At 50.6% G+C, this 25,473-nt stretch overlaps 1 protein-coding gene across 4 annotated transcripts in view; it reads left to right on the top strand.

The window, feature by feature from the left end:
- The window catches only part of EIPR1 (EARP complex and GARP complex interacting protein 1), a 164,866-nt gene that overhangs the window by 132,757 nt on the left and 6,636 nt on the right, over positions 1 to 25,473 (top strand). For 3 of the 4 annotated variants that reach the window (XM_017541977.2, XM_037743262.1, XM_017541978.2), the window contains 2 exons: positions 8,370 to 8,469; positions 23,183 to 23,319. In XM_017541977.2, the coding sequence (XP_017397466.1) occupies positions 8,370 to 8,469; positions 23,183 to 23,319 (237 nt within the window). The remainder of the gene's footprint in view (positions 1 to 8,369; positions 8,470 to 23,182; positions 23,320 to 25,473) is intronic. The other variant, XM_017541979.2, reaches the window with a different exon arrangement.

Here is a 25,473-nt window from a genome sequence, read left to right as displayed (position 1 = left end):
ATATGTTAATTAGTATAATTGTGGCAGTAATTTCACAATGTATATGCACATCAAAACTTCACATTGTGGCCAGGCGTGGTGGCTCATGCCTGTAATTCCAGCACTTAGAGAGGCTGAGATGGAAGGATTGCTTGAGCCCAGGCATTCGAGACCAGCCTAGGCAATGTAGGGAGCTCTTGTCTTCACAAAAAAAATTTAAAAATTAGCTGAACATGGTAGCCTGTAGCTGTGATCCCAGGTACTTGAGAGGCTGAGGTGGGAGGACTGCTTGGACCCAGGAGGTCAAGGGTGCAGTGGGCCGTGATTGCACCACTGCACTCTAGCCTGGGTGACAAGCAATACCTTGTCATACACACACAGACACACACACACACACACACACACACACACAGACACACACATGTGTGCATGCACACACATACACAACACAGTGTACTATTTAAATATATACAAATGGAGGTCAGGGCTGCAGTGAGCCATGATTGCACCACTGCACTCTAGCCTGGGTGACAAGCAATACCCTGTCACACGCACACACACACACACACACACACACACACCCCACAGTGTACTACGTAAATATACACAAATTCCATTTGTCAAGGACACTTCTGTAAAGCTGGGGGGTGGGCAGAAACCCAACAATATGATCTAAAGCAGTATTTTCCAAATTTGTTTTGACTGGACCTACAGATAGTTTGACATGATGACTTCCTCCACACACGTGTGTGTATATATATATGCACATAACTGAAATAAACGTTTCACAAGGGAGTACTCACATTGCAAGCCTGTGGCACACTGTGCTCTGCTCTATTCCACTTCAGCATTGTGCTGGCCCCAGCTCCCTGATGTGGCTTCGTGGCCGGTGACGGGCTGCAACCCCAGTGGAGGAGCTCCGGTGGTGGGCTTCACGATGTCTCATGAACCCCCACTGCAGCCCTTGGGGTGGGCAAGTTCCTCTTCAGAGGTAGCAGGGGTTCCGGCAGTTGTGGCGTTGCCAGTGACATTGCCAGCAGGCACTCAGGTGAGTCCAATGTTCAGCCTCGGTAGGTCCTGTGCTGTTACTGAGGGAGCTTGCATTTGAATTAGGGAGCTGTCCATGCCGGGATGTTGAAGGCTGTGTGTGGCGGGGAGGAGTCCTGTTGGGAGCAGTTATTCCTGGTCAGCTCAGTCTCTGCTAGAGGCGCGGAAAACTTGTACCCTGGGCTGCCTCTTCCTTGCCACGTGTGGGGCAGGCAGTGTGCCTTGATCGCGGGGTCCTGCAATAGGGCCCGGAGCCTTGTGATACAGGGTCCAGCCAGCCAGGCACTGCAGGTCCTGTGCTGTGAAGCCTGTTTGCCAATAAGGGCTGGTTGTTCAGACAGGAGTGCAGCACCCAATTCTGAATCTTTCTAGTTGAGCAACCTCATGTGTAGAGTAAGGCAGATGTGACAGTGTTACAGGTAAAGCCTGGCATGTGGTCGGAGCTCTGTAAGTGCTGGTTGCCATCACACGTGGTTGAAGCTGACTTCCTGTTGGAAGCAGCACTTGAGCTAGGCTCTGTCTGGATGGTAAGTCCTTAAAGCAAGACACTGTTTGTTTTCTTGTTTTGATGATGGAAAACAGCAAATACTGCTGGGATGGGACCAGGCAGAGACTGCAAGGAGACAAATTTAGCTGGTAAGGTGGGAATTGGGCAGGCGGTATCTCCAGACAACGTGGAATGAAGTCACAAAGCCTTGGCCAAGTCTCAGGTTAGACTGAAGAAAAAGCAACACATCAGACGTTAAAAAACTACAATTCAGCGAGCTTTGTTTTGCGTTTAGAGTTTGAGCATGATGGAGAGGTGTAACTACTCCAGAGAGTTGGTTCCCAGGGTGGACCTCGTGGACGGAACAGCCAGTGACACAGAGCAGCGCTTTCTGTATGATGCGTGGGAGTTCAGGGGTCACATGGGACGTGTGGCTGGAACTGGGGAGTCCCCACTGGACAAACTGGTTCTGGTTTTGTCCACAGGCATGCTGCCTGCAGTTCCAGCCCTCGGAACAGGGGTGGGCAGATTTGGGAGGAGGAGCATCGAGAGAACAGAGGGCAAATGTCCACCCTGGGGCCCACCTGCAGGGCTGCACCTTGACCTGGCCCCAGCAGCTCCTTGTGAATTGATTCACAAGCAAAACCTTTTTTTCCTTTTTTTTTTTTTTTTTAGGATGGAGTCTTGCTCTGTCACCAGGCTGAAGTGCAGTGGCCCGATCTTGGCTCTCTGCAACCTCTGCTTCCCAGGTTCAAGCAATTCTCCTGCCTCAGCCTCCCAAGTAACTAGGACTACAAGCTCATGCCACCATGCCCAGCTAATTTTTGTATTTTTAGTAGAAATGGGGCTTCACCATCTTGGCCAGGATGGTCTCGATTTCTTGACCTCGTGATCTGCCCCTCTTGGCCTACCAAAGTGCTGGGATTACAGGTGTGAGTCACTGCGCTCAGCCGCAAAGAACTCTTTTTTAATGAGGCGCTTTTGATACTGAATAGCAAACCCTTTCCATTGGGTTCTAAGGCAAACCAGTCTTCACTGAGCTGTACTTGATAAACAGACTCTTTTTCTAAGTTTATTTTTTATATGTTTAAGAATGCACAAAACATACATACTCGGGGGGCGGGGGGATGAATTCTCTCCTCCTGCTTCATCAGCCTACGTTTATGAAGTGCCTCTTAGGTGCTCGTCACGGTCTGTGCCGGCTGCTTGCATATTCCCGTGAGTGGGAGGCATGAGGTCTTTGCTCATACAGAGTTGGCAGTCTGGCCAGGAAGCTGGGTGCTGGTGGTGACCAGCGTGCTGCATGTGTGGGGGTATACGGTCTGCCACCTGGGAAGGACCAGGGCAAATCCTAGCGACGTCTGTGGATCGTCAACTCCATGGGAGGAAGTGGTGTTCTGGTCAAGGCCTGAGAGTGCAGGCAAAGTGATAGGAAATCAGCGCTGCCTTCCAGAGGCCACGTCTCTATTCATCGTCGTCTGCAGACTACTTATTTTATTGTAAGCGATGTGCCCCTCCAGCTTCAGTCCTGTCCTGTGAAGTATAATCCACCTCACCAGTCTCAGGCCTCTGTGGTTTGTAGGACCCTGAGGCTCCTGTGCTCAGATTCTTCTGAACTGTCTTTCTTGGCCCTCCCCCTCTTTGCCTTGACATTTATCTCTTAACAAGAAACAGACACACACAACCGTGATTGGTCAGGTAACCGCCCGCCACCACTCTGCAAACAGGTACCACCATGGCTGTTTCCAGAAACCATGAAGCTGGTTTGTGTATTTGGTTTCCTAGACTTCTAGCAAGATGATGCCTTCATCTAGTCTCTCCGAAAGCAAATCCACAATGTCATCGTGCAGCCCTCCACCCAGGTCCCAGGTTTTCAGTCTGCCCGGCAGTCACTCTTCAGGGCCCTGCACGCTCAGGCCTCCCTCCCACAGACTCAGTGACTCCCAAGGCTGCAGTGCCACGTGGCCTTCTGCTGTTTCCCTGTGCCCTTCGCAGACTTCATCACAGCCTGGCGATGTTCTCTGCAATCTTCAGAACCCAAGAAGCATTTCTTGAAACCTTCACCTGTGAGAACTCGAAGCCAAGTTATTTTCTAAAGCAAATCAGTATTACCTCTTGTACTCTTTAATCCTTTTTTTACTTCTTTTTGAATTACATTTTTTCTTTATAGATCTAAAAAGTTACTTATACAGCCACTTGAAATTCATTTTATTGTTTCCTCTGATAATATGACTGAGAAATATGAGCTTTTTCATAGAGAAATACATCCCTTGGCCCACGCTAAGGCAGATGTAAAATTAGTTGCATGCAGAGAAAATGGGTGGAATAGTGCACCACGATTTCCTGCAGGAAACATCCTCGTCTCCCCTCCTTCTTTTATTCCACGCCAGGAGCAAAACTAGACCAGGGCAACCATTTTCTTCTAGCCAGGGGAGGAAGGCATTGTTGCCGTGATCTGTCCGCCGGGAGAGTGTCCTTTAGAGCACACGCTTCTCTGACGTGCGGGAGGCTGTGCTTGCTGGGTGTGTGTGGAGGAAGGGTTTCATTCAGCTTTCAGTTGCTACCGCTTTGGAACTGGTACCCGTTCAAATACTTATGTAAGTGTCTTGCTAAGCAAAAGAAAAAACACAAGAGGATTTGGGAAACAGGTTTTCGGGAGCACCTGAGTATGTAGGACATGAAATGGATGCTCAGGACATCCCAGAGCTGTCCCCGGCCATTGTGTGTGCTCCCGACTCTATAAATGCTCCAGAGTATACCATAGCCATTGTGTGTGTGTGTCCCCAACTCACTGTGAGTGCTCCAGCATGTACCACGGTCATGTGTGTGTGCGCCTGACTCACTGTGAATGCTCTAGAGTGTACCTCAGCCATCGTGAGTGTACTTGACTGTATAAATGTTCTAGAATGTACCATGACCATTGTGTGTGTGTGTGCACCCAACTCTATAAATGCTCTAGAATGTACCATGGCCTTTGTATACATGTGTCTCCAGCTCACTGTGAGTGCTCCAGTGTACTTCAGCCGTTGTGAATGTGTGTACCTGATTCTATAAGTGTCTAGAATGTACTATGGCCATTGTGTACATGTGCACCTCACTCACTGTGAGGGCTCTAGACTGTACCAGGGCTGTGCTGGGTGTGCCCCTGACTTACCTGTATTCAGCATTGCTTATGAGGGGGTGGGGAGTGAAACCTCCCCTACTGCCTGGGAGTGGCCATGGGTTTTCCCAGCTAAGGTGCCGTTGCACTCTGAGGCGTATATCAGGGTAGCCAGTAGGACCTCTGAAGATTTTCGCTGGGGCCCAGGAAGTGCTGTCTCAGACTGGTACCGCACTGGGTCTTGCTGGTTGTAGCTTTTGTGATACGTGGTTTCTGAATATCTGCCGTCAGATTTGACCCGTGATGCTGGTGTCTGCCTCTCTCTGTGGAGCGTGCTGCTTCACAGAGGGTGGCGTCAGCCTCCAATCCACAGTGGGTTATAATGTACACCTCTTTGTACAGTGTTTTTACATGAGTTTCACTCCATTTTTTAAAAAATTTGGATCTAAATCTGAGCTATCTGACATCTTTAGCGTTGTCGTTTTTAATTTTTTTTGTTAATTGACAAATTATAATCGTATGGGGTTACAATTTCTGGATAATTTGAGTTTTATTAAGCACCTGTGTTTATTGAAGTTAAACATCAAATTAACGAAAAACATTTAGATAAAACTTTTCAAAACATATTTTGACGTTTCCCACTTCTTAGCTAGAGCTTACTGCATGTAAATCCCAGTGATTCCTGGTCATGACTAAGAACGGTTCCTGACACAAACTGTAGTGCAGTGCTGCTGCCCTCACGGCCTGTGAGCACACGCTGGAGTTTCAGAGTCCGTCCGAAACGCACTGCCCCAGGTTCTGGGTCTTTCTGATTCCTGTATTTTTGCTTCCTTCCCCGAGTCTGTTTTGCTCTGAGTTAATCATCTTTTTTGGCTAGTGGAATCACCTTCGTTTCTGTTTACAGCCACTGCTTTTCTCTCCTCATCCACAACTTTGTTCTCTCGTGGACTTAGAAACCAGATGACCACATATGTTGCGACTGTGGGCCACTGAAAGGGCACACTTGTCTTCTGAGGAAGGGCTTGAGGACGCTGCTCTTTGAAATGCAATGTTCAAAGGTTCGAAGTTGTTCAGAGGCCTTTAATACGTTTCCTCATTCTAGGGTTGTTGGCTGTTATCCAAATCCAAATGTACTAACGGTTAACTAAGTTTATTTTAAAATAGTCTCATTTGTTAATATGACATCTTCGCTCTTACCTGGAATTCTTCACTCTTAGAATTCATCAACAAGTATTAAGTGTTGTGTACCCCAAAGGTTGCTGGTCATTGTGGGGAACATAGAAGAGTTTTAATAGATGGGTGTATGATTCAGAAACCTTTAACCCATTTGGGGACACTTTAGTCACATATTTATGGCACCAAAGATGGTAGCCAAGGTAAGTGTTTGTGTGTTATTAAAATTGCTCTATGGGAAATGTGGATAACTTACAAGCTCTTAACTTTGATTCATAATTAGGTAGTGAGTCTTTGACCTCAGATGCGCTAGTTCTCATCCTGTGATGTGTGAGTTAGTTGGGAAGGGAACCTCTGCATTTCTGGAGCCTCTGTTAAAAACTCCGCGTGTCCTGGTGCTGATGTCTACTGCGTCCTGCTCGTACCATGCTGCGAAGTCACTGTCCCTGCGTTCGTTGGCATGGCCCACATGGACACTCCTTGCTGCAGCCTTTTGCTTGCCTGCTTTTGGTGGGGAGCACACATGAGTTCTAAGATCTGCCGGGGAGCTTACGAATCCAGCTATATTTACTGCCCGTCACATAGAAAATGTGCCACGTGGTAAGTGCGTCCCTCCACCAGCACAAGCTCTGTGAGCTGCCCATCGCATCCTTCTCTCCCTGCATGGCAGCTGTCCTTTGGAATTCATTGTCAAGCTGTCTGAACTCTACCTATCCTTACCTGCGATAACTGGGCTGCCGAGAGAAGTGTGGTCATTTTGCTCCAAAGAAGCATCTTCACCGTTAGGATCAGCCATCATCTTACCTGGACGGGAGCGGCGGACACGCCGCCGTCTTACCTGGACGGGAGCAGGTTTTTCGGCATCCTAGCTGTAGAGTTTTGGTCTTGTTTACTACATATTGTGTGTTTATTATGATGATGATTAGATGAGATACAGTGAACTCTTCGTCAGTCTAGGCGTGATAGGCGTTTGAGCACAGTACTATGAGCTTTCTGTGTGTTCCTTCAACTATAAATGAGAAAGAAATTGTGGTTTTGAATGATGTTAATGTTGTGATTACACATAATAAGAGCTCCATGGCCAGTCCTGAGGTGACAGTGTAAGAGAGGTGTGCAGGAGGGTGTCCCCAATCAGTCCGCGTTGTGTTGTGTTTGAAAAAGAAACATGTAGTGCCTTGTTGATGTCTTTAGTTACTCACAGGTTAAAGCACATGAAATGAAATTCCCTTCTTTGTAAATAAGTATTTAAGAGTTTCACCAGAGAAAACAGAGACCCATATTTGCAACCAAGTTGAAAAATTCTTGGTCTCTGTATGGCTTTACTGCAGAGATGCGAGGGTTTTGGTCTCTGTTGAGTAACTGAATACACACTGTATCACTTAGGATGACTTGGGGGGAGATGATGGGAAACTGTGGCTCCAATTGGCTCAAACATCAAGAAATGGCCTCACGTCACAGGCAGGGCAGACCCTGAGCCTGGTGTGGCCGGTGGCAGCACCCCTGCCCTGCTCTGAGCTCTGCCCTCCCACCTCCTCCAGTACTTGAGTGCCTGAGGGGATCGCTACAGAGGATGTGGGCATCCTGTGCAAATCACCTTCTCCTTGCTGCCTCTCCGCCCTCCAGTCCCCACAGGTCTCCCTCAGCTGGTCAGTGTCCATCCTTAGTTACCGATGAAGTCCACATTGGCGAGTGTCTTAGCTTGGGGTGCCACAGGAAATGCCACATGCTGGGCAGCATCAATGCGGAAATGTGTTCCCAGGGCTGGAAGTCCAGTGTCCTGGTGTTGGCAGATTCGTTTCCTAGTGAGGGCTCTCTTACTGATGTGTAGAGAGCTGCCTTCTCACTGTGTCCTCACGTGATGGAGAGAGAGAGAGGAAGCCTGCCCTCCAGGTCTCTTATAAGGGCACGAATCCCATTGCAAGGGCCCCACCCTCATGACCTCCTCTAACCCTAATCACCTCTCAAAGGCTCCGTTTCAAATATGGACAGTCCCGACTTACGGCCTCTTGACTTTACAATGGCATGGAAGTGCTGCGCATTTGTATAAACTGCATGTCGCGTCCCATACAATCGTTTTAGCTTTCACTGTCGGTATGATATCCAATAAATTGCATGAGGTATTCAGCACTATCTTTTAAAGTAGGTCTTGTGTTAGATGATTTTCCCATTTGCAGGCGGATGTGCGTGTTGTGAGCGTGTTTAAGGTAGGCCCGGCTGGCTCTGACGATGAGTGGGTTAGGTGCATTCACTACATTTTCAGCTCATGATATTTTAAACTTATGATGGAGGTGGGGACATAGCCTTTGTGTACATCGAGGGGCACCTGCAGTGCCACCCTGGGTGGGAGCCTGGGACTTCCGCACATGAATGTGGCAGGGGGCATAATTCAGTCCTTAACAGTGGGACAGCAGTAATGTTGCAGCGTTGACAGGCTCTGCCAGATGACAACGTAATAAATACTCGAGTGACTGCAGGACGGGAACAGGCCTCCTGCGTCACGAAGAATGTGTATCACAGCTCTGAGCTACCAGGCTGGGTACCGCAAACGTTCACGTTAACATTTGGTGCTTCCCTTTCTCTTAGTGTCGTGTGGGAGCCAATGGGAGATGGGAAGAAAATCATTTCGTTGGCCGATAACCACATCCTGCTGTGGGATTTACAGGAAAGCTCAAGCCAGGCTGTGGTAAGTAAAAACAACAGAGCATTTGTTCCTTTTTATATTTTTAAATAGAACTTTAGCTAAATTCAGAATATAATTCTTCCTTCATATCAGTTTAGAATTTTGACCTTAATGAACAGACTGAATTATCAATCAAAGAACCGAGTGATGGGGTCCTTCAGGTAAAGCTGTTTATATGTCACTCAGGGCTTGTGAGATACGACACAGAGCCCAGCGGTTTGCAAAACATCCGCCTTTTGCTGCACGTTGAGCAAAGGAGGGACTGGGATGCCCAGGAGAATTTTCTGCTGTTTCAGACCTGCCATCCTTTTGATGAATGGATTCTTAAAGTATATTTGGGTAAAATCATACTTTTAAGTAGCAGCAGTAGTAACATTTTAATTTTGTAGTGGTGCCTCGTTCTTTTAATGTATTTGCACGAGTTGTGAAAATAACTTAGCACTTTCTTTGCGTTGGTTTTGCTTTTAAATATGCATCATGTGAATGCTCTGTCTCTCACAGAGTGAATATTAATACATATATTCTCATATTTGATTTCTTAAAATTTTCTGCTTTAAAAATGTGGTTTTTACATGCGTTCATCATTTCCTTGCATTTGTTTATGTCAAAGTAGCCACTTTAGAGAAAAGAAAAGGCAAGAACTTTGAACCGATAGTGCTTACAATGTCCTTTATACCTTGGGGGCCGCGTTGCCTACACACAGTCTAAGGATCACGCAAATAGCCACTGGATAGACTTCTCCAGTGGTGGCCTCAGCTTAGATTTATTTGTTCCTGCCATGTTTTTTTTAGCTCTTCTCCTGCATGGTGGTTTAGAATATTAATAAGTCCTTTCCTCACCCCTCTAGCTGACAAGATGGCATGAATAATGATTCATCATTATTAATAAGTGGTACATAAGCAAGACTTCAAAATATTAAGGGCCCTGTTAAAGCTTTAAACCTTTGAATGGACAGAAGAGAGTCTCACAGCCTTCACCACGGAATTAAGTGTTGGGCGTTCCCCCAGAGCATTGATGGTATTTAAGGAAGAAAATCATTATTTTTATGAAAAACTTTAAATATAAAGCATAGCTTCATTTCTTGGAGTAGAATGCAAATTTCATGCAAACTTTTAAGATAAAACAGGAAAATTGAATGACATTTCATGCCTGAAATTGACCCTCGTGGACCACACCTACAGGTTGGGGAAATATATTCATCATCTTCCACCTTCTGGGAGATTTGGCAGGAAGCCTGGTCATGGTTGATGGCGATGCTTCTTAGTCCCTTCCCTCCATTGTGCTTTAGCAGGACTTTCCCACATAACTGTCAACTTCCAGGAAGAAGGAGGAAAATACTTTGCTATTAAAATGCCAGGCTCATGGTGGGCTTTGGGGGAGACACTTGGGCAGAGGGCCCAGCTCCTGGTGTAGACACTTGGGCAGAGGGCCCAGCTCCTGGTGTAGACACTTGGGCAGAGGGCCCAGCTCCTGGTGTAGACACTTGGGCAGAGGGCTCAGCTCCTGGCGTAGACAGTTGGGCAGAAGGCCCAGCTTCTGGTGTGGGAAGAGCTGGGTAGAGCCTTTTGCACACCTACTGTGCTTGCTGTGTCAGGTAGGATGTCGGGGAGAAAGGAGACGTCGAGTTCCACGCATTAGGATGCAGCAGGTTCTCATTTGTCCCAACTTTGGAGACCTATTCTGTAATCAAACTGTGAACACATCTTCAGACCCTCGGTCATCTCAAAAGGATTTCATGGTAGTGTGATTAATCTGTAACTTATTTTCTGCAGAGATCAATTTAGTTTTCTCTCCCCCATTTTAATCCACTGTCAGCAGTTCTGTCAATATCACTTCGTGACCTTCCACTGTGGTATTTAATACAGAACCCTTCCTATTGATTTCAGCCATCTTCACACCCAGCTTCTCAATGTTTTTTTTTTTTATTGTTTGAGGATATTGCCTTCTGTGGTGAATCTAATCTTACGCTCACTGCATCATTACCTTTTGCAATTAAAGTGGAGATTCCTTGCCATTTAGAATCATTAGCAGAACTCAGGGGAGGCCTGGAGTGGAAGGTTCCATGGGGGCCATAGACCCTGATGAGGGCAGAGGGATGGCCCTCTGTGTCTGTGCGTGCTCATTCATCTTCACCTCTCCCAGCTTTCACTCGCCATGAAATGAATAGCTTCTGTCAAGGAGTCGACAGTGCAGAGCAGGAAGAGGGAAGCTTGGTGGGATCCGCTGCCACCTCTGCCTCCTGTTCACGCAGGAGAGCAGGAGCTCCTTGAAGGTGGCCGCCCAGAGTGTGCCATCTGCTTGGCATGACACACACAGCACCCCTTCGAAGGAAGAGAGTGTGCACCAGGAGCATAGTATTTCTGTTGGAAAGTTTCTAATCAGATGCTTAAAATGTACCACAGGAGGATCAGATAAGAAACATAAGCTGGGGGCTCTCCTAGTGACAGCAGCCTGGTCCTTGCAGCCAACGCCACGTCCAGGGTGCCTGTAAATGTAAATCGCGTTTGTGTTTTGGGAACCAAGAGAGCAGTGGGCAGAAGCCGAGTTTAAATCTCAGGGCTCGTGGGGAGGGGCTTGGAACTTTCTGGGTGGTCGGTGCATTCTATGGCCCCTTGCCAGCACACCTTGGAAAGCCTGTTCTGTTTTCATCTTTCCTGTTCTCCAAACTGGAAGAGACATGGTATAGAGGAAAGAAAGAGGCTTGTTTCGTTAGTGTTGAAGTGGAGAACTTGTGTCTAAAACCCGACAGCTGTGTTCCAGCGGCCACCCTCCCGTTCACTGCAGCGTGCCCATAGGGGGACTCATTTGCCTTTTTTTCCTGATATTTTATTATTAAAATTTTATGTACTTATTTTTTAACTTTCATTTTAGGTTTGGGGGTATATGTGCAGGTTTGTGATGTAGGTGAACTGCACGTCCCGGGTGTTTGGTGCACAGATTATGTCATGACCCAGGTAATAAGCACAGCACCGGCAGGGAGTGTTCAGTCCTCTCCTCCTGTCCTCCACCCAAGCCATGCGTGCTCTCACTTAGAAGTGGGAGGCAGTCCCAGCACTCTGGGAGGCCGAAGCAGGTGGATCACCTTACATCAGAAGTTCAGGACCAGCCTGGCCAACATGAGGAAACCCTGTCTATACTAAAAATAAAAAAAAATAATAAAAATATAGGCCAGCATGGTGGCCCACGCCTGTAGTCCCAGCACCCTGGGAGGCTGAGGCGGGTGGATCACAAGGTCTTGAATCTGAGACCAGCCTCACCAACGTGGTGAAACCTCATCTCTACTAAAAATACAAAAATTAGCCAGTGTGGTGACATGCACCTGTAATCTCAGCTACTCAGGAGGCTGAGGCAGGAGAATCGCTTGAACCCAGAAGCGGAGGTTGTAGCAAGCTGAGATTGCACCATTGCACTCCAGCCTGGGCTACAGAGCAAGACTCCGTCTCAAAAAAAAAAAAAAAAATCAGCTTGGCGTGGTGGTGGGTGTCTGTAACCCCAGCTACTCAGGAGTCTAGGACAGGGAGAATTGCTTAAACCTGGGAGGTGGAGGTTGCAGTGAGCTGAGATCGTGCCACTACACTCCAGCCTGGGTGACGGAGTAAGACTCCGTCTCTAAATAAATACGTAAATAAATAAAGCGGGAGCTAAACATTGAAGACACCTGGACGTGGAGACTGGGTCGGCAGCACTGGGGCCTCCTCAGCTCACCTCTGGGCATTGTTTTCTTGTCTGGAAATCAAGAGCTCTCACCCTACGTGCAGCTGTGATTGTCGTGGGGGTGTTCAGGACAGCTCCTTGTCCCATTGTCTGTCCCCTGTCCTCTGTGGCAACACAAACCAGGACAGGCCTCACTCCGCAGCCTCTCTGCAGCCTGGTGTGGCTGGCCGGGGGACTGAGTTCTGGACAAACAGACGTGGGTGGGACCAGTGCCTTCACCCTAAACGAGGAGACGTTCCCTCCGTTTTTAAGTCTCTGCTCCTGGAACGCGGACGTGGCTGGCAGTGCTCTCTCCTGTTCTGTCACCTTTCTTTTCGTCTTTTTCGTAGGGTCTTTTTCAGAGCAAAAGTTTCTCTCTCTTTTTTTTTTTTTTTTAGAACAGTTTTAAGTTCACGGCAAAATTGAGTGAATGATAGAGACTTCACACAGCCTTCCCCGCTCTCAACACATGCCCCCGGCGTGGGACAGGTGCTGTCACTGAGGAGCCCCCATGGGCACATCAGCGTCACCCAGAGCCGCTTGTTGACATTAGGCCCCCTCTTGGTGCTGATGTTCTGTGGGTTTGGACGAATGCGTCAGGACACCTTCCTCCACTGTGGTTCATGCAGAATCGTTTCACAGCCCAAAAAACTCCTGTGCTCCCATGACGGCTCCTTCCTCACGCTCTCCCTCCAAGCCCTTCGCAAGCCCGGATCTTTCGCCATCTCCGTCGTTTTGCCTTTTCCAGGATGTCACAGAATTGGAACCAGACAAGGCTGGTTTTTAGATTGGTTTCTGTCTCTTAGTAATAAGGAGTCAATGTTTCATGGCTTGAAAGCGTATTTCATTTTATCACTGAGTCAATGTTCCATTGTCTGGAAGGCTCTCTGTGTTGATGAAGTTCATTCTGTCAGTTTTTCCTTTTATGCCTCATCCTTTGTCCCCAGGCTGAGAGCTGAGACAACCCGGACGCTGAAGATGTTCTCCTAAGGGGTGAACTTTGTGCATTTGATGGTGAAGTCACGGTCCACTTTGCTTAAAACGCTCGGGTGCCTGCAGCCTCCTTGCACGCATCCTCACCATGGCAGGGGCACGGGGTCCAGGCCTCCCTGTTGTTGGGGGGAGTGTGGACATGATTTTTCCTGGGCTGCTTGTCTGGAGTGTGCGGTTATTGTCTAGAGGCTTCCCCTTTTTGAAAAAGTTGGGTGGGGGCCCGGGTGTTGGGGGGAGGTGGTGGGGGAGGTGGAGGAGGCGTTGGGGCAGCAGGAGGTGCGGTGGGGAGGCGGGGCAGGCCTGGGGAGCAGGGGAGGCGCTGAGGTGGTGAGTCCTCCTGCAGCTGAGGCAGAGTTCAGCCTGCAAAACCAGGTCCCCTTCCTGCCACTCCTTAACAGTGTGACCCTGGACATGCTCCTCGGCCTGACCACGTCAACCTCCACATCCATTAAGTAGGGAGCCTGAGGCAATTTAACAGTGGAATTACAGGTTACAGAACAGCGTTCCTCACGCCAAGCATCGAGAGCGTGCCTGTCGGGTGGATGGACGGGCGGGTGCGTGGATGTGGATGGGTACGTGGGTGCACAGATGTATGACGGATCAGCCGTAATACATGATCTCCAACACTGGACCATGGGCGAAAGTCACCCATAGGAGGGGTACCAAGAAGACCCTGGTGCAGAGCCAAGAAAGAACGTGAGGTCCCAGAAAGCAATCTGTGTCTCCTTCATAATTAAACGACTTTCCCCAAAGTCAGCAAGTGATCATTACAGTCAGACATGAGGGACCCAGGCGCTGTCATTACGCTCTGCTCCCAGGGTTTGCTGCCCTCATTATTCTTTTTAAAAGATCTTTTTCCCTCTCCCAAGAATTGCCTCTAATTAGACCCATCTCTCCAACGATCACTAATGTCTAATTGGGGTTGCAGAAATATTTTTTATAGTTTAGTCCATCTTGGTAAAAAAATTTCAAATCTGTATTCATGGCCTTTCCAGTTTCGAGTGTGTAGAACTGAGGTCAAATCTGCCTTTTTGGGTTTAAGATACACATTTTTTCCCTCCAGAAACAGCTTAGATTTTGATGTAGCAAAGGAGAAGTCAAAACCCCTTTCAGTTCTATTCTTTCTACAAATAGAATCCTTTTAGAAATAAACTGAAAATAAGTTTAAAACATCACATCCTGTCACCTAATGGGAACAACTGATGCCCTGTGTATATTTTCTAATACAGGAAGGCTCTACCTTTCCAGGGGGCCGTGTTCCAGACTCTCATGGGAGTGAGCTCTGTGCACCTCACACTTCACCTCCCCAGGAGACGGCGCCGTCGATGGTGTGTGGGAGCCTGCAGCCCCCTGGGGCTCTGTGTCCCATTCGTGCTGGGTGTGCAAGCTCCCTCAGGGAGGGAGGGCCCACCTGCTGTGTGACCCTGGCAGGACCTACCTCCACCCTTTCTCTGGACCCTGGTGCTGCCAACTCCTGCCATCTGGAAACAGGAGACTTAGCAGCCAGGTATCCCACCACGAGAGCGCGGGCATCCCGCCAGGAAAGCCCAGGTGACCCGCCACGAGAGCCCAGGTGACCCGCCACGAGAGCCCGGGTGTCCCGCCACGAGAGCCCGGGTGTCCCGCCACGAGAGCCTGGCCCGCCCTACATCCTCTTCCTTTTCTTTTTCTTCTGAGTCCTGAAGGTGGCGCTGGGCCTCGGAAACTCCAGCAGATTTCATGTCTGTCCCCTCCTTCAGACCATAGTGCTCCAGAAGATGGCATCAGTGTTTGCCCTGTGTAAAGACCACTCAGGGCTCTTCCGAATGTTCCAAGGTGCTGTTTTTTGAGTCATAGTAAAAATGAAGAAGAACATGTTTAAGATGCCTGCCACATGCTAGGCGATGTCTGCACACTCGACATGTACTATCTCATTTAATCCTTATAACCCTTCCAGGTGGATCCTTTAATATCACCATGGTGTGCGTGAGTTATAGGAGCTGGAGCCAAGCTTCAAAGAGACTAAGTAACCTGCCGATGGTAGCTTACTTGGAAGCAGAGCTGGGATTCAAGCTTGGGTTGTTCACGTTCAAAGCCGGGACTGGAATTCCCAACCAGAGTCAGTGAAGAGAAGTGTCCGTCGGTGTCATTGGCATTCTCAAATGGGTATTAGAGGTGCGGCAGTTAGGATGTATTTGGCTGCAGGACATAGGAAGTGACTTACACAACGAGGAAGCTATAAATCTGCTGTAACAAGGCGCATGGAAACAACGTCTTCACAGCATCCAGGTCTCAGCTACTTAGCGTCTTTCCACTCTGCCGTATCCACATGTGACTGCTTTCCACCTTCATGACTGCAAGGCAGCTGCAGCATTCCAGCCATCACATGCAGCCTCTCACAATTCCAGGGCAGAGACAGCAGATTTCTCTGTGTATCTCTGTTTGTATGGAAGGCCCTCCTTGGAGGTGCCTCTGTCCAGTTGTCAGACACAATTGCGAGTCACGTCTAAACTAGTCATTGGTGGGAACATTTCCTCCTGCTCGGCTCAGAGCAGTGTTAGTCCCTGAGGATGGGAAGGGGCTCATGGTGGGGTGGTCATGGCCATTTTGTAAGCCAGCCTCTCCTGTCTGCCATGCAGCCCAGGGCGCACAACCTGGGACACGCCTGCACTGGGTGCTTCATGCGTCCTGTTCCCTAGACACCAAGCTTTGCTGTTTCTTCACCCTGCTGTTCTGTCCAAGAAGGTGGCAGGGTTGTGCCTGCTTCATTCTGCTGGTCTTCCATTTTCCTTGTTATTGGTCAGCATGCATGTAGTAGGGTCTGCTGTGAGTTCAGCCTGCACATAGTAGGGTCTGCTGTGAGTGTGACCTGCATGTAGTAGGGTCTCTTGTGAGCACAGTATGCACATAGTAGGGTCTCTTGTGAGTATAGTGTGCACGTAGTAGGCTCTGTTGTGAGCACGGCCTGTACATAGTAGGGTCTGCTGTGAGTGCGGCCTGCACATAGTAGGTTGTGCTGCAAGCGTGGCATGCATGTAGTACGGTTTCTAGTGAATGCAGTGTGCATGTAGTAAGGTCTCTTGTGAGCACAGCATGCACATAGTAGGCCCTGTTGTGAGAACGGTATGCATGTAGTAGTGTCTGCTGTGATTGCGGCATGCACGTAGTAGGGTCTGTTGTGAATGCAGTGTACATGTAGTAGGGTCTGCAGTGAGCGCGGCCTGCACGTAGCAGGGTCTGCTGTGAGCACGGTCTGCACGTAGCAGGGTCTGCAGTGAGTGCGGCCTGCACATAGTAGGGTCTGCTGTGAGCACAGTGCTGTGTCTCTGTGGTTTTCCTATCCTCCAGATCAGCCCATCCTTGTCTCTGTGGATCAGACGACAGGAAGTACAGCTTTTTGTCTTTCAAAATCTTACGCTGAGACTCTTGTTAGATGTGCTCCCCATGAACTGCTGCAGCTGGCGCCGGGCACATGGTTTTGTTCGTTGGGAGGTGTATTCCTTTGTTCCTGCCCTGGCATTAGTAACATCTCCCTCGAAAGTTTTGTGGGATGCCTTTAATCATTTCTTTTGGACTGGGAAGCTCTGAATATTTTTCTCTAATGCTGAAAAACAGATTACCGCATGCGTCGCGCCCTGTGGAGTTCTTGCTGAGTTCTGTCTCCGTGTCCCCAGGAAACCAAAAAATGTGATTGATTAACCTTACAACTTACACTGTACCGTCTGCCCTGAGTAGACCCTCAAAAATTGATGGTGAAATATCTTTCAGGCTTTTATTAAAATTCACCTTCCAGACTTCTCTGCATCTGTGAGCATGAAGTTTCCAGGGCTTTGGGAGTACACGCATTAGCATGATCGGTGGGGTGGAATCAGGAGACAGATCCCGTTTCTGCCTCCAGCTGGCTGTGGCCGCAGGCAGCTCACTCGCTCTCCCTGGGTTCTAGGTTTCCCAGCTGTGGAGTAAGGGGGACCAGAGCCCGCCTCTGAGCTGCTGAGATCCATCAGGGTCTCCCCTTCTTTGGGGGTCTCCTCCTCACCTCTGGTCAGTGCCTCGTGTTAGCTATCTGATGCTGGAAGAGATGACCTCAAAGCTACCTGCTTAGCACGGCCCATGTATATGTCCTCAGCTTTTGTGTGGATCACGTGGAATCTAAGCACGGCTCAGCACTTCCACTTGAAGCCTTGCACAAGGCTGTGGTCTCAGGGTCAGCGGGGCTGGGTTGCCCCAGCCTGCACCACGAAGAGCCTGCCTCCGAGCTCACCACTGAGCTGCTGATCGGATGCAGCTCCTTCTGGGCCGCTGGACTGAGGGCCTGGATTCCTCCAGCTGCTGGCCAGATGCCACCCTCAGCTCCTGGCCATGTGGCCTAGTGTGAAGCTTGCCTCATCCCAGCCAGCAAGATGAAGCCCAGATCTCTTCTCCTCTAATCTGCCGAGGGACCCTGCCCTGCTGTGCTGGTCAGAGGCTGGCCACTCTGGGGCAGGGACTCTACAGGCCACTAAGTCCAGGGACCATCCCAGACGCTGCCGACCACGGGCCTCTTCTGCCTCCAGCTTCCCTGGTTTTCAGCCTCCTCATGCTGCAGCTTCATTTCTGCCAGCTCCGCTTTCTGTATCCACCCTCCAGCTGGAGAAGGCGTCCGACTGCGGGCTCTCCCGCCCTACTCAGTGCTGTGCTGATCTGGCCACCCGGCCTGATGGAGGACACGCCCTGGCCGTGGGCTCTCCCAACCTACTCAGCGCTGTTGTCCTGGCCACCCAGCTTGAAGGGGAACATGCCCTGGCTGCGGGCTCTCCTGCCTGACTCAGTGCTGTGCTGTCCTGGCCACCCGGAGGTACACACCCTAGCCCTGGGCTCTCCCACCCCACTCAGTGCTGTTATCCTGGCCACCCGGCCTGATGGAGGACACACCCCGGCCACAGGCTGTCCCACCCCATTCAGTGCTGTTCTGATCTGGCCACCCGGCTGGTCTGTTTTGCCTCTGACTGCCAGCCTGTGGTTCCCCTTCAATTGGGTTTCTTTACGTTGCCTGTCTCTGCCTTGTGCAGGCTTTTGTATCTGCCAGGAATGGCTCACCCCTGTCTCACCGTTTTAAGTTCTGTTCCGTTTCTCAAGCCCATCTCAGTTCCTAAGCCTTGTGAAATCTTTCCCTAGTTGCTCTAACCTGGGCAAGTTCGACTTTCTTTGAAATCCCTCTCAATTGACGTTATTATCATTTCCCCTGGCTTTGTCATTTGTGAGCTGGCTTTTAAAACATCGTACAATTATTTGATTGCTCCAAGCCTCAGTTTTCTCATCTGTAAAATGGGGACATTAACATCTATATCATGTGACTTGTGACAATTTCATTAGGAAATGAACATAAATGCTTAGCACAGGGCCTGGCATTGAATAACTGATAACGAGTTTTATCTGTCGAGCATTTTCTTTTCGTTGCACACATTTACATCTGCAGCCAGACGGTGAGTGTGAGAACAGAAGCCACATCCGCCGTCGTGGCACTCAGCACGGCGTGGCACTCAGCACGGCCGAGGGGCTTGCTCAGTAAAGACTTGCTGAGCAGTTACAGGGCTAATTGGTGGTTGGTTCATGGCTTAATTAATCAACTTACTGTTTCAAAAATCTAGACTAGTCCAGAAGCTGAAATCTGGGACGTGTGTTACCACGTGGGCTTTGGACGCAAGGGGCGTTCCGTTTTGCTGACTGAGCTTCTGCAAGGAGCCCTTAGGAGTTAGAAGCTGCTGAAGTATAGGAGCTTGGTGGAATCGCTCTGCTGGGGTGCAGCTGGCACTGTTTGGCTCAGGGTTTCGGGCCTTCTCCTTCTGGAGTGGCCGTTCTCCCACACACGCCATCAAGAACTCACGTGTCCAGGTCACTGCTGAGTTTGCATTGCCTTCTAAAGATGAGACCTTGCGTTTCTGTCTTCCTAAAGCATTTCATAATGAACCAATATAGTTTACAGAAAGTTAACTGGGATACAATATTGATTAATTAGAAACAATATCCAACCTTTTCATTATATCTGCTTATTGGTCTTATATTTTTTACTATATTCATTGTCATCAGTGGATATTCATTAACCTGATAAGTAGGTCTTCAGAAAGCTGAAATAGTACCGGTAAAAAAATGTCACTTGAGCCTTTTTTTTTTTTTAACCTAAAGGGAATATTACAGAAGTATTTCTTCATTCATATTGTCCATATGAATGAACAGAACCTAACTAACTGTAAGCTGCCAAAGTTAAGGCCCAAAATTAGCTCACCCTGTGTCTCTGAGACAATGTGAACCCTCCCCACCTGTTGCTAGTTTTTGGCGTGATATTGCTACCAATTCCCCGCTTTAGGAAACTGTATTCCATCATTGCTGTTGGCAACATCTATTTTGACTTCCTCCCAAATTGGCTTTTACTAAAGCTTTTCTTGTGGCTTAGAGTTTAGGGGCGGTGTGGTGAATTTCCCAGCTCCGTTTTCTTTCTCCCTCAGCAGCTTTGCGAGGGTACCCTCTCCTTGGCTCCCATGTGCTACGCTGCACACGATGTGGTTTCTTGAGCTTGCATGGGAGCCACGCCCTCCATCCCTATGGTGCCTCTGCCTCATCTGTGTGCGTCTGTGCTGAGCATTCTTGGGAGCGCACCTCCCTTGCTAGCTGGAAGAGCTACACCTTCCTGGGCCGCAAAGGTGATGATAAGAAAGAGATGCTGTAAAGTCTGATGGGTGAAACGGGAAGGTGGGCGACACCTCTGGTTTGATGGGCAGAGCGCTCCCCTTTTGTTCACATCCCCTTCCCCCCCGCCAGGGTTGATTGTTCCTGGCGAGTGCCTGGCCCGGTTGCGCCAGTCTGCTTCCTCCTCCAGCAATTTGGGGTGAGGTCTAAGGATTGGCTCATCTGTAGGTTCCTGGTCAGGGGATGTCAGGCCCTGGTGCTCCCGGCGGCTTCGCCTTCTGCCCTGTGGACATACGGGAGCCAGGGCAGAGTGAGAAAGAAACGGAGCAGGCGTGGAGAGAGGTGGCCAGCTGAGGCTGGGAGCACATGTCTGGGACTTGGCAGCCCCATAGCCCAACATAGCTCCCACCTCTTGGTGCTGAGACACCCCAGGCTCCTCAGGTTCGATTTCCCTTTACTGGCGCTAGTTGAAGTCTGGCATCTGAGCTGCTGCACACTCTGCTGTCACTGTGTGGAGTGCACGGGCTGTGTCCTCCTGACGGCTGGCCTGGACCCTGGCTGTCCTCACCACGATCAGTGCTTGGTTCCAGTGCTGTCCCTGCCGTTCTGCCTGGCGCTGCGCCGGCTACCTGGGTGAGCCGACCAGAGTCTCACCGTGAACGTCTGGCATGGTGTTCACGACCCAAGCGTAACCCAGCCATGCCCTCGTATGCTTGCGTGTGCTGGTGTCTGCTCTGCCACCCTCCCTGCCCCACCCCTGGTGCGCCTTTCAGTCTGCACAGGCTTCCTGAGGCCCGACTGGGTGGCGGCTCCCGCTTCCTCCTCTGTGTGCTCCTGGCGCCTTCCTGCTTGGTCCCTGTGCTGGATGCATGCCTGCCAAGTGTCCCCGCACCACAGGAATACAATTAACATTTCCTGCCTGGAACAGAATTAGCCCTTCAGCTCACTGTGGAGAGGGGATCAGTAAGTCACCCTTGGCACGTACAGCAGTAGAGCAGATTGTTTACCAGGGAGACTGTAAAACAAAAGCCCCAGCTTTCCCTAAAGAGACATCCTTTGGCCTCCCGAAAGTCACTGGATTGTGGGGATGAAAGTGGTGGGCCAGGGTGGGGAGGGATCTGGGCACAGGGGAGCTGGGCTGTGGGCACACAGGAGGCTCTCTGTAAACCGTAGAAGGAGCCCGGCAGCAGCCATTGCCTGAGGGCTGGGAGGAAGCAGCCAGGTCCACTACAGGGCCACAGCCAGCCTGCCAGTGCTCCTTGTCCAAGCAATTCCTCAGAGAGCACCTCCAACCATCACTGATCACCATGACTGTTCTTCTCCTGGCTCTCAGTGAGGCCCAGGTGCCACCCCAGCCCTAACCCCTTGCCTATGCCCAGATGTGAACATGTACCCTCATGCATGCCCAGGTGCAGGCACAGCCCTGTGACCTGTGCCTGGATGCAGACAGAGGCCCCCCATGCCTGCCCCGATGGAGACACACCCCACGTGCCTGCCCCGACGGAGACACACCCCACGTGCCTGCCCCGACGGAGACACACCCCACGTGCCTGCCCCGACGGAGACACACCCCACGTGCCTGCCCCGACGGAGACACACCCCACGTGCCTGCCCCGACGGAGACACACCCCACGTGCCTGCCCAGGTGCAGACACAGCCCTGTCACCTCTGCTCAGATGCAGGCAGAGCCCTGCCACTTCTGCCGAGATGCAGACAAACCTATGTCCTCTGCCCAGATGCAGACACACACCCATGTCACCTCTGCCCCGATGTGGACAGACCCCCATGGCTGCCCAGATGCAGACACAATCCCCTGACCTCTGCCCAGATGTGTTCCCCCAGTGGGTGTCTTGCGTCCCCACCTTCTCTTGGCCTCCTCTCACCGCCGTAAGGCTCTGCCAGGATGGTGGCTTTCCGTTTCCAAAAACTTTCCGAAGTATCAGAGTAGGCGTTGGGAATGGGAGATGGAGCTGCGGTTCTTCCTGGGCCCGAGGCCCCTTTCCCCTGACCGATCACAGCGTCTGCCTCTCTTGCTGACGACTGTCCCCCTCGGCTTCTGACCAGGACTGTTTGGGGCTCTCATCTCTCTCACAGTCCTTGTGCATAGGACCGGAGGGACATCAGTTCTTGTGGCTCGTGCCTCCCAGTGGCCACCTCTGAAGTGAAGAGGCCTCTTGCTGGGAGGGCCCAGGAGCTCTGCAGCCAGTGTGCTCTCCCGGAAAGCCCTTTACCCGTGGCCGAGAGGGTGCCCTGTTTCTCACTGGGAGCCACCTGTCTTTGCCTTCTGCCTGGCGGTTTCCAGGCACAGCCCCTGTGTGTCTCTGTAGCAGGCACTCACTCTGTAGGGACCTCCAGGCCTTGTTCACCCTGAGCCTAGATGCCCACCCTGCCCCTGCCCAGCAAAGCCCCTCAGTAAATCTTGTGTGATGGTGAATAAACTCCAGCACCAGCTCAGTCGCTGGCCTCTCACGGCCTGTCTGGCAGCTTGTTCAGACCTGTTCTTGGCCCGGCCTGGCCCACCTCACCAGCCACCTGCCCCAGGCCTCTCTCAGAGGGCTCTGAAGAGCACAGCTGATTTGAAAGTTAAAGGAATTAGTGGTTGGAACTGTGTCCCTTGAGAGGAGTTGGGGGCAGGTGTGACAGAGGACCCTGGGGCAGACCTGGACCCTTCCTGCCTTCAGCACTTATCCTGTACACTGACATTCAAACCCGAAATGGACACAGCGATGCAGCCAGCACACATGACCTCCGTGCAGGAAATCCCAGGAGGGCAGAGGAACCAGATGGGGAACCTCTCCCAGGCTCACGACGGGGCCCCACCTCTGTAAGGCAGGAGGAGGTTTTAGCTCTAACACCAGCCCCAGAGGGCCTGGATGAGGTCGTTGGGATCAGCTCAGTGGCTTGGGGCGGTCTGATTAACTTCCACATGAAGGCCGTGTGGGCCTTGAGATGAAGGGGAGGGAAGGGGCTGTGCCCTGAAGACAGGATTTGATCAAGCGGAATGTTTGTCCCCTTGTTATTCCGGAACTGGTCAGGTGGACTTGACTCTTTGTGCCTCTTTTTTGGGGAAAGCCAGATGTTTGAGTTATTTTGTGTTGTGTTCCTCAAGCTGGCATTGATTTTCCGTAATCACGTACTTGTACGCAAGTGCTCTTTAATAGCCCTGTGAATATGCTTTCTCTTTTTTGCTGTGCTCAGTTTGATAGGTTTTCCCAAGTAAGGTTCAAACATTGTTGCTGTTTAAGAAAAGGAAACAAAGAACTTCCTAACTATTCTCAGCAGTTTCTTTCCCTAGTACCCTTGACTGTAGGGTATCCTCTCGAATTTTCTGAGCAGATTTCAACTCTTCTTCCTTTCTTCTTCCTTTAAAACATGCTGACACTTGCAGCTGGCCAGCTCAGCGTCTCTGGAAGGGAAGGGACAGCTGAGGTTCACCTCAGGGCGGTGGAGCCCACACCACAACTGCACCCAGGTGGCCACAGCCAGCGACACCACCCTCCGTGGCTGGGACACCCGGAACATGAGGTCAGTGAACCCACCCCGCGCAGGCCTGCGGCCCGCTTCCTTCCCCCTCATCCAGCAGAACCCGGGTGATGGTGGAGGTGGTCACCAGCCAGGTGCATCAGGGGCGCATGGTTTGTTTGCGTTCATCTCGTTGTTGCAGGAAATCATAAATCTTCATCTCTTTCTTCACCCTAAATTTAGCCAGCACATGCACTGCGGTGGAACCGGCACGCCTCGGCGGCTGTTTACTGTTCCATCTTGGCATCTGCATTAGCAGTGGTCTGCGGTGAAAACCAGGAATTGGGGTTTCGCAGCCCTGAGCGAGGTGGGACCACAGGTGCCCCTCTCTGATGAGCTGCTGCAGCCTGACTGGGGCAGTCACAGGTTCAGTCTCTCGTGGGGCCGTCTCTGACCATGGCTGTGCCTTCCAGAGACGCACCTATAGGGCCATCATATTTTGTCATTTAAGTAATTATACACAACAAGCAGCAGCTCTAATGGAACAAATAAAAGCGAGTTTTCCGTTCCGGTTGTGATTTTGATAGGCAGAGGAGTGATGGTAACACGGGTGTTGCCGTGGCAACAGAAGCCCACACAAGCTTTTTAAGATACAGTTTATCCCTCAGCCACCAGAATTCATCACCGAGCTGAGAAGACGGATGTCATGCAATAAATCGTGTTGATTCCAGCGTGGGGGCACAGCTTCAGATTTGGTTCCAGGGCCCCTCTGGAAACTCAGGGCTAATAAATAATCAGTCGCCATGTCCTCCCTCATGCACGTCTATACAGAGGGCTTGTTTGGTTTCCTGAGCAGAACTGGAAAGCACAGGCCCAGCCCATGATGAACATTCAGCTGAATCCATTTCTCCATGTCCTTTGGTCATCATGTCCTTAAGTCTGGATTGTTCTTCGAAGGATGTGAAGAATTTCAGTATCTGAAGGCAAGAAACTCAAAGGCTGATGTTACAGACCAAGCAAGCAAACAAAAAGATACCCGTGGCTTTGGTGGGCAATGCCTGGTGGTCGCCTCCTTTCACCCCATTGTGTCTGTGGTGAGGACGTGCCAGCACAGCACAGAGGGTCCCGATGCCTTCTCGTTGACTGTCACGTCTCCTTTGGCACACAGCTTTGGTTTGCATGGAGCCAGGAGGCCTTTGGTGCTTTTTTAGGTGGTGTGATGCTTTTAAGTGACAGTTCCAGGCACTGGAGCACGAAGGAACCTTTAGTTAATACCTCGTGCAGGTGTGACCGGCCATCCAGCTCCCTGGCAATCTGCCAAGTTTTTAATTTTCTACCTTTGCCTGTTTCCCTTGAAAGATTTAAAGGTTTAGCTATTATATTTTAGGGAAGAAATATTAAGATATTGAAAAGGTGCAGGATATAAAAACCAGAAGATTTAAAAGTGATTTAGGCTGGGAGTTCTAATGTGAGAGAAAAAAGATGAAGGGAATTGAGTTCATCTGCCTTGGAGAGCAGAGAGCAATGTTGGTCTGCAGATGAGTGAAGCAAATCACAAGGCTCACAGTTCCGCATCGCTCATCAGCGCCTCTGAAGCCTGTGGGTGAGGAAGGTGAATGACTCAGGAGTGATTTCAGTCCCGCCCACGGGAGCGCTGGGGAGGCCGTGCAGGCAGGAGCCGCCGGGCAGTGCCGGGCCGTGGGCCCTTTGCTCTCCTGGGTGCAACATTTATTCCAAGCCACCGTCCAGCCTCACTGGATGCCCCGCCCTCCAGGATTCACGGCATCAGAGGCCACGGTAGGCAGGATACGATGACTTCAGCCCCTGTGGAGCAGCCACGGACTCTGAGAGCCAGGGCTCACCGAGGCGTGTGAGTGTGTGTGTGCGCATCTGCCCTGTCACGCGTGGATGTGTGCATGTGTGTGTTCCTCCGTGTGGGTGTGTGCACAGATGCATGTGTGCATGTCTGAGTAAGAGAACACATGTACCGTGAACAACCGTGTGACTCATTTGAAACAGTGCCTTCTCCCCCCAGAGGGAGTGGGTTGCCCTGGCCTCCACAGTGTCGCCCCCGGAGCTGGTGTGGACAGTCGAAGGGCAAAAGCGCAGCTGGCACGGACACTGGCCCTTCGCATTTCCACGGCCTTCAGGCTGCTCCTCCCTGTCTCTCCCCATAGAGACAGACAGACATACAGATAGATACTGTGTGTGCGTGTG

Source organism: Cebus imitator, unplaced genomic scaffold (assembly GCF_001604975.1).
Source record: "Cebus imitator isolate Cc_AM_T3 unplaced genomic scaffold, Cebus_imitator-1.0 Scaffold139, whole genome shotgun sequence".
Classification (NCBI taxonomy): Eukaryota; Metazoa; Chordata; class Mammalia; order Primates; family Cebidae; genus Cebus; species Cebus imitator.
The sequence above is the reverse complement of the archived record's forward strand: the minus strand, read 5'-3'. Positions and strand labels throughout refer to the sequence as shown.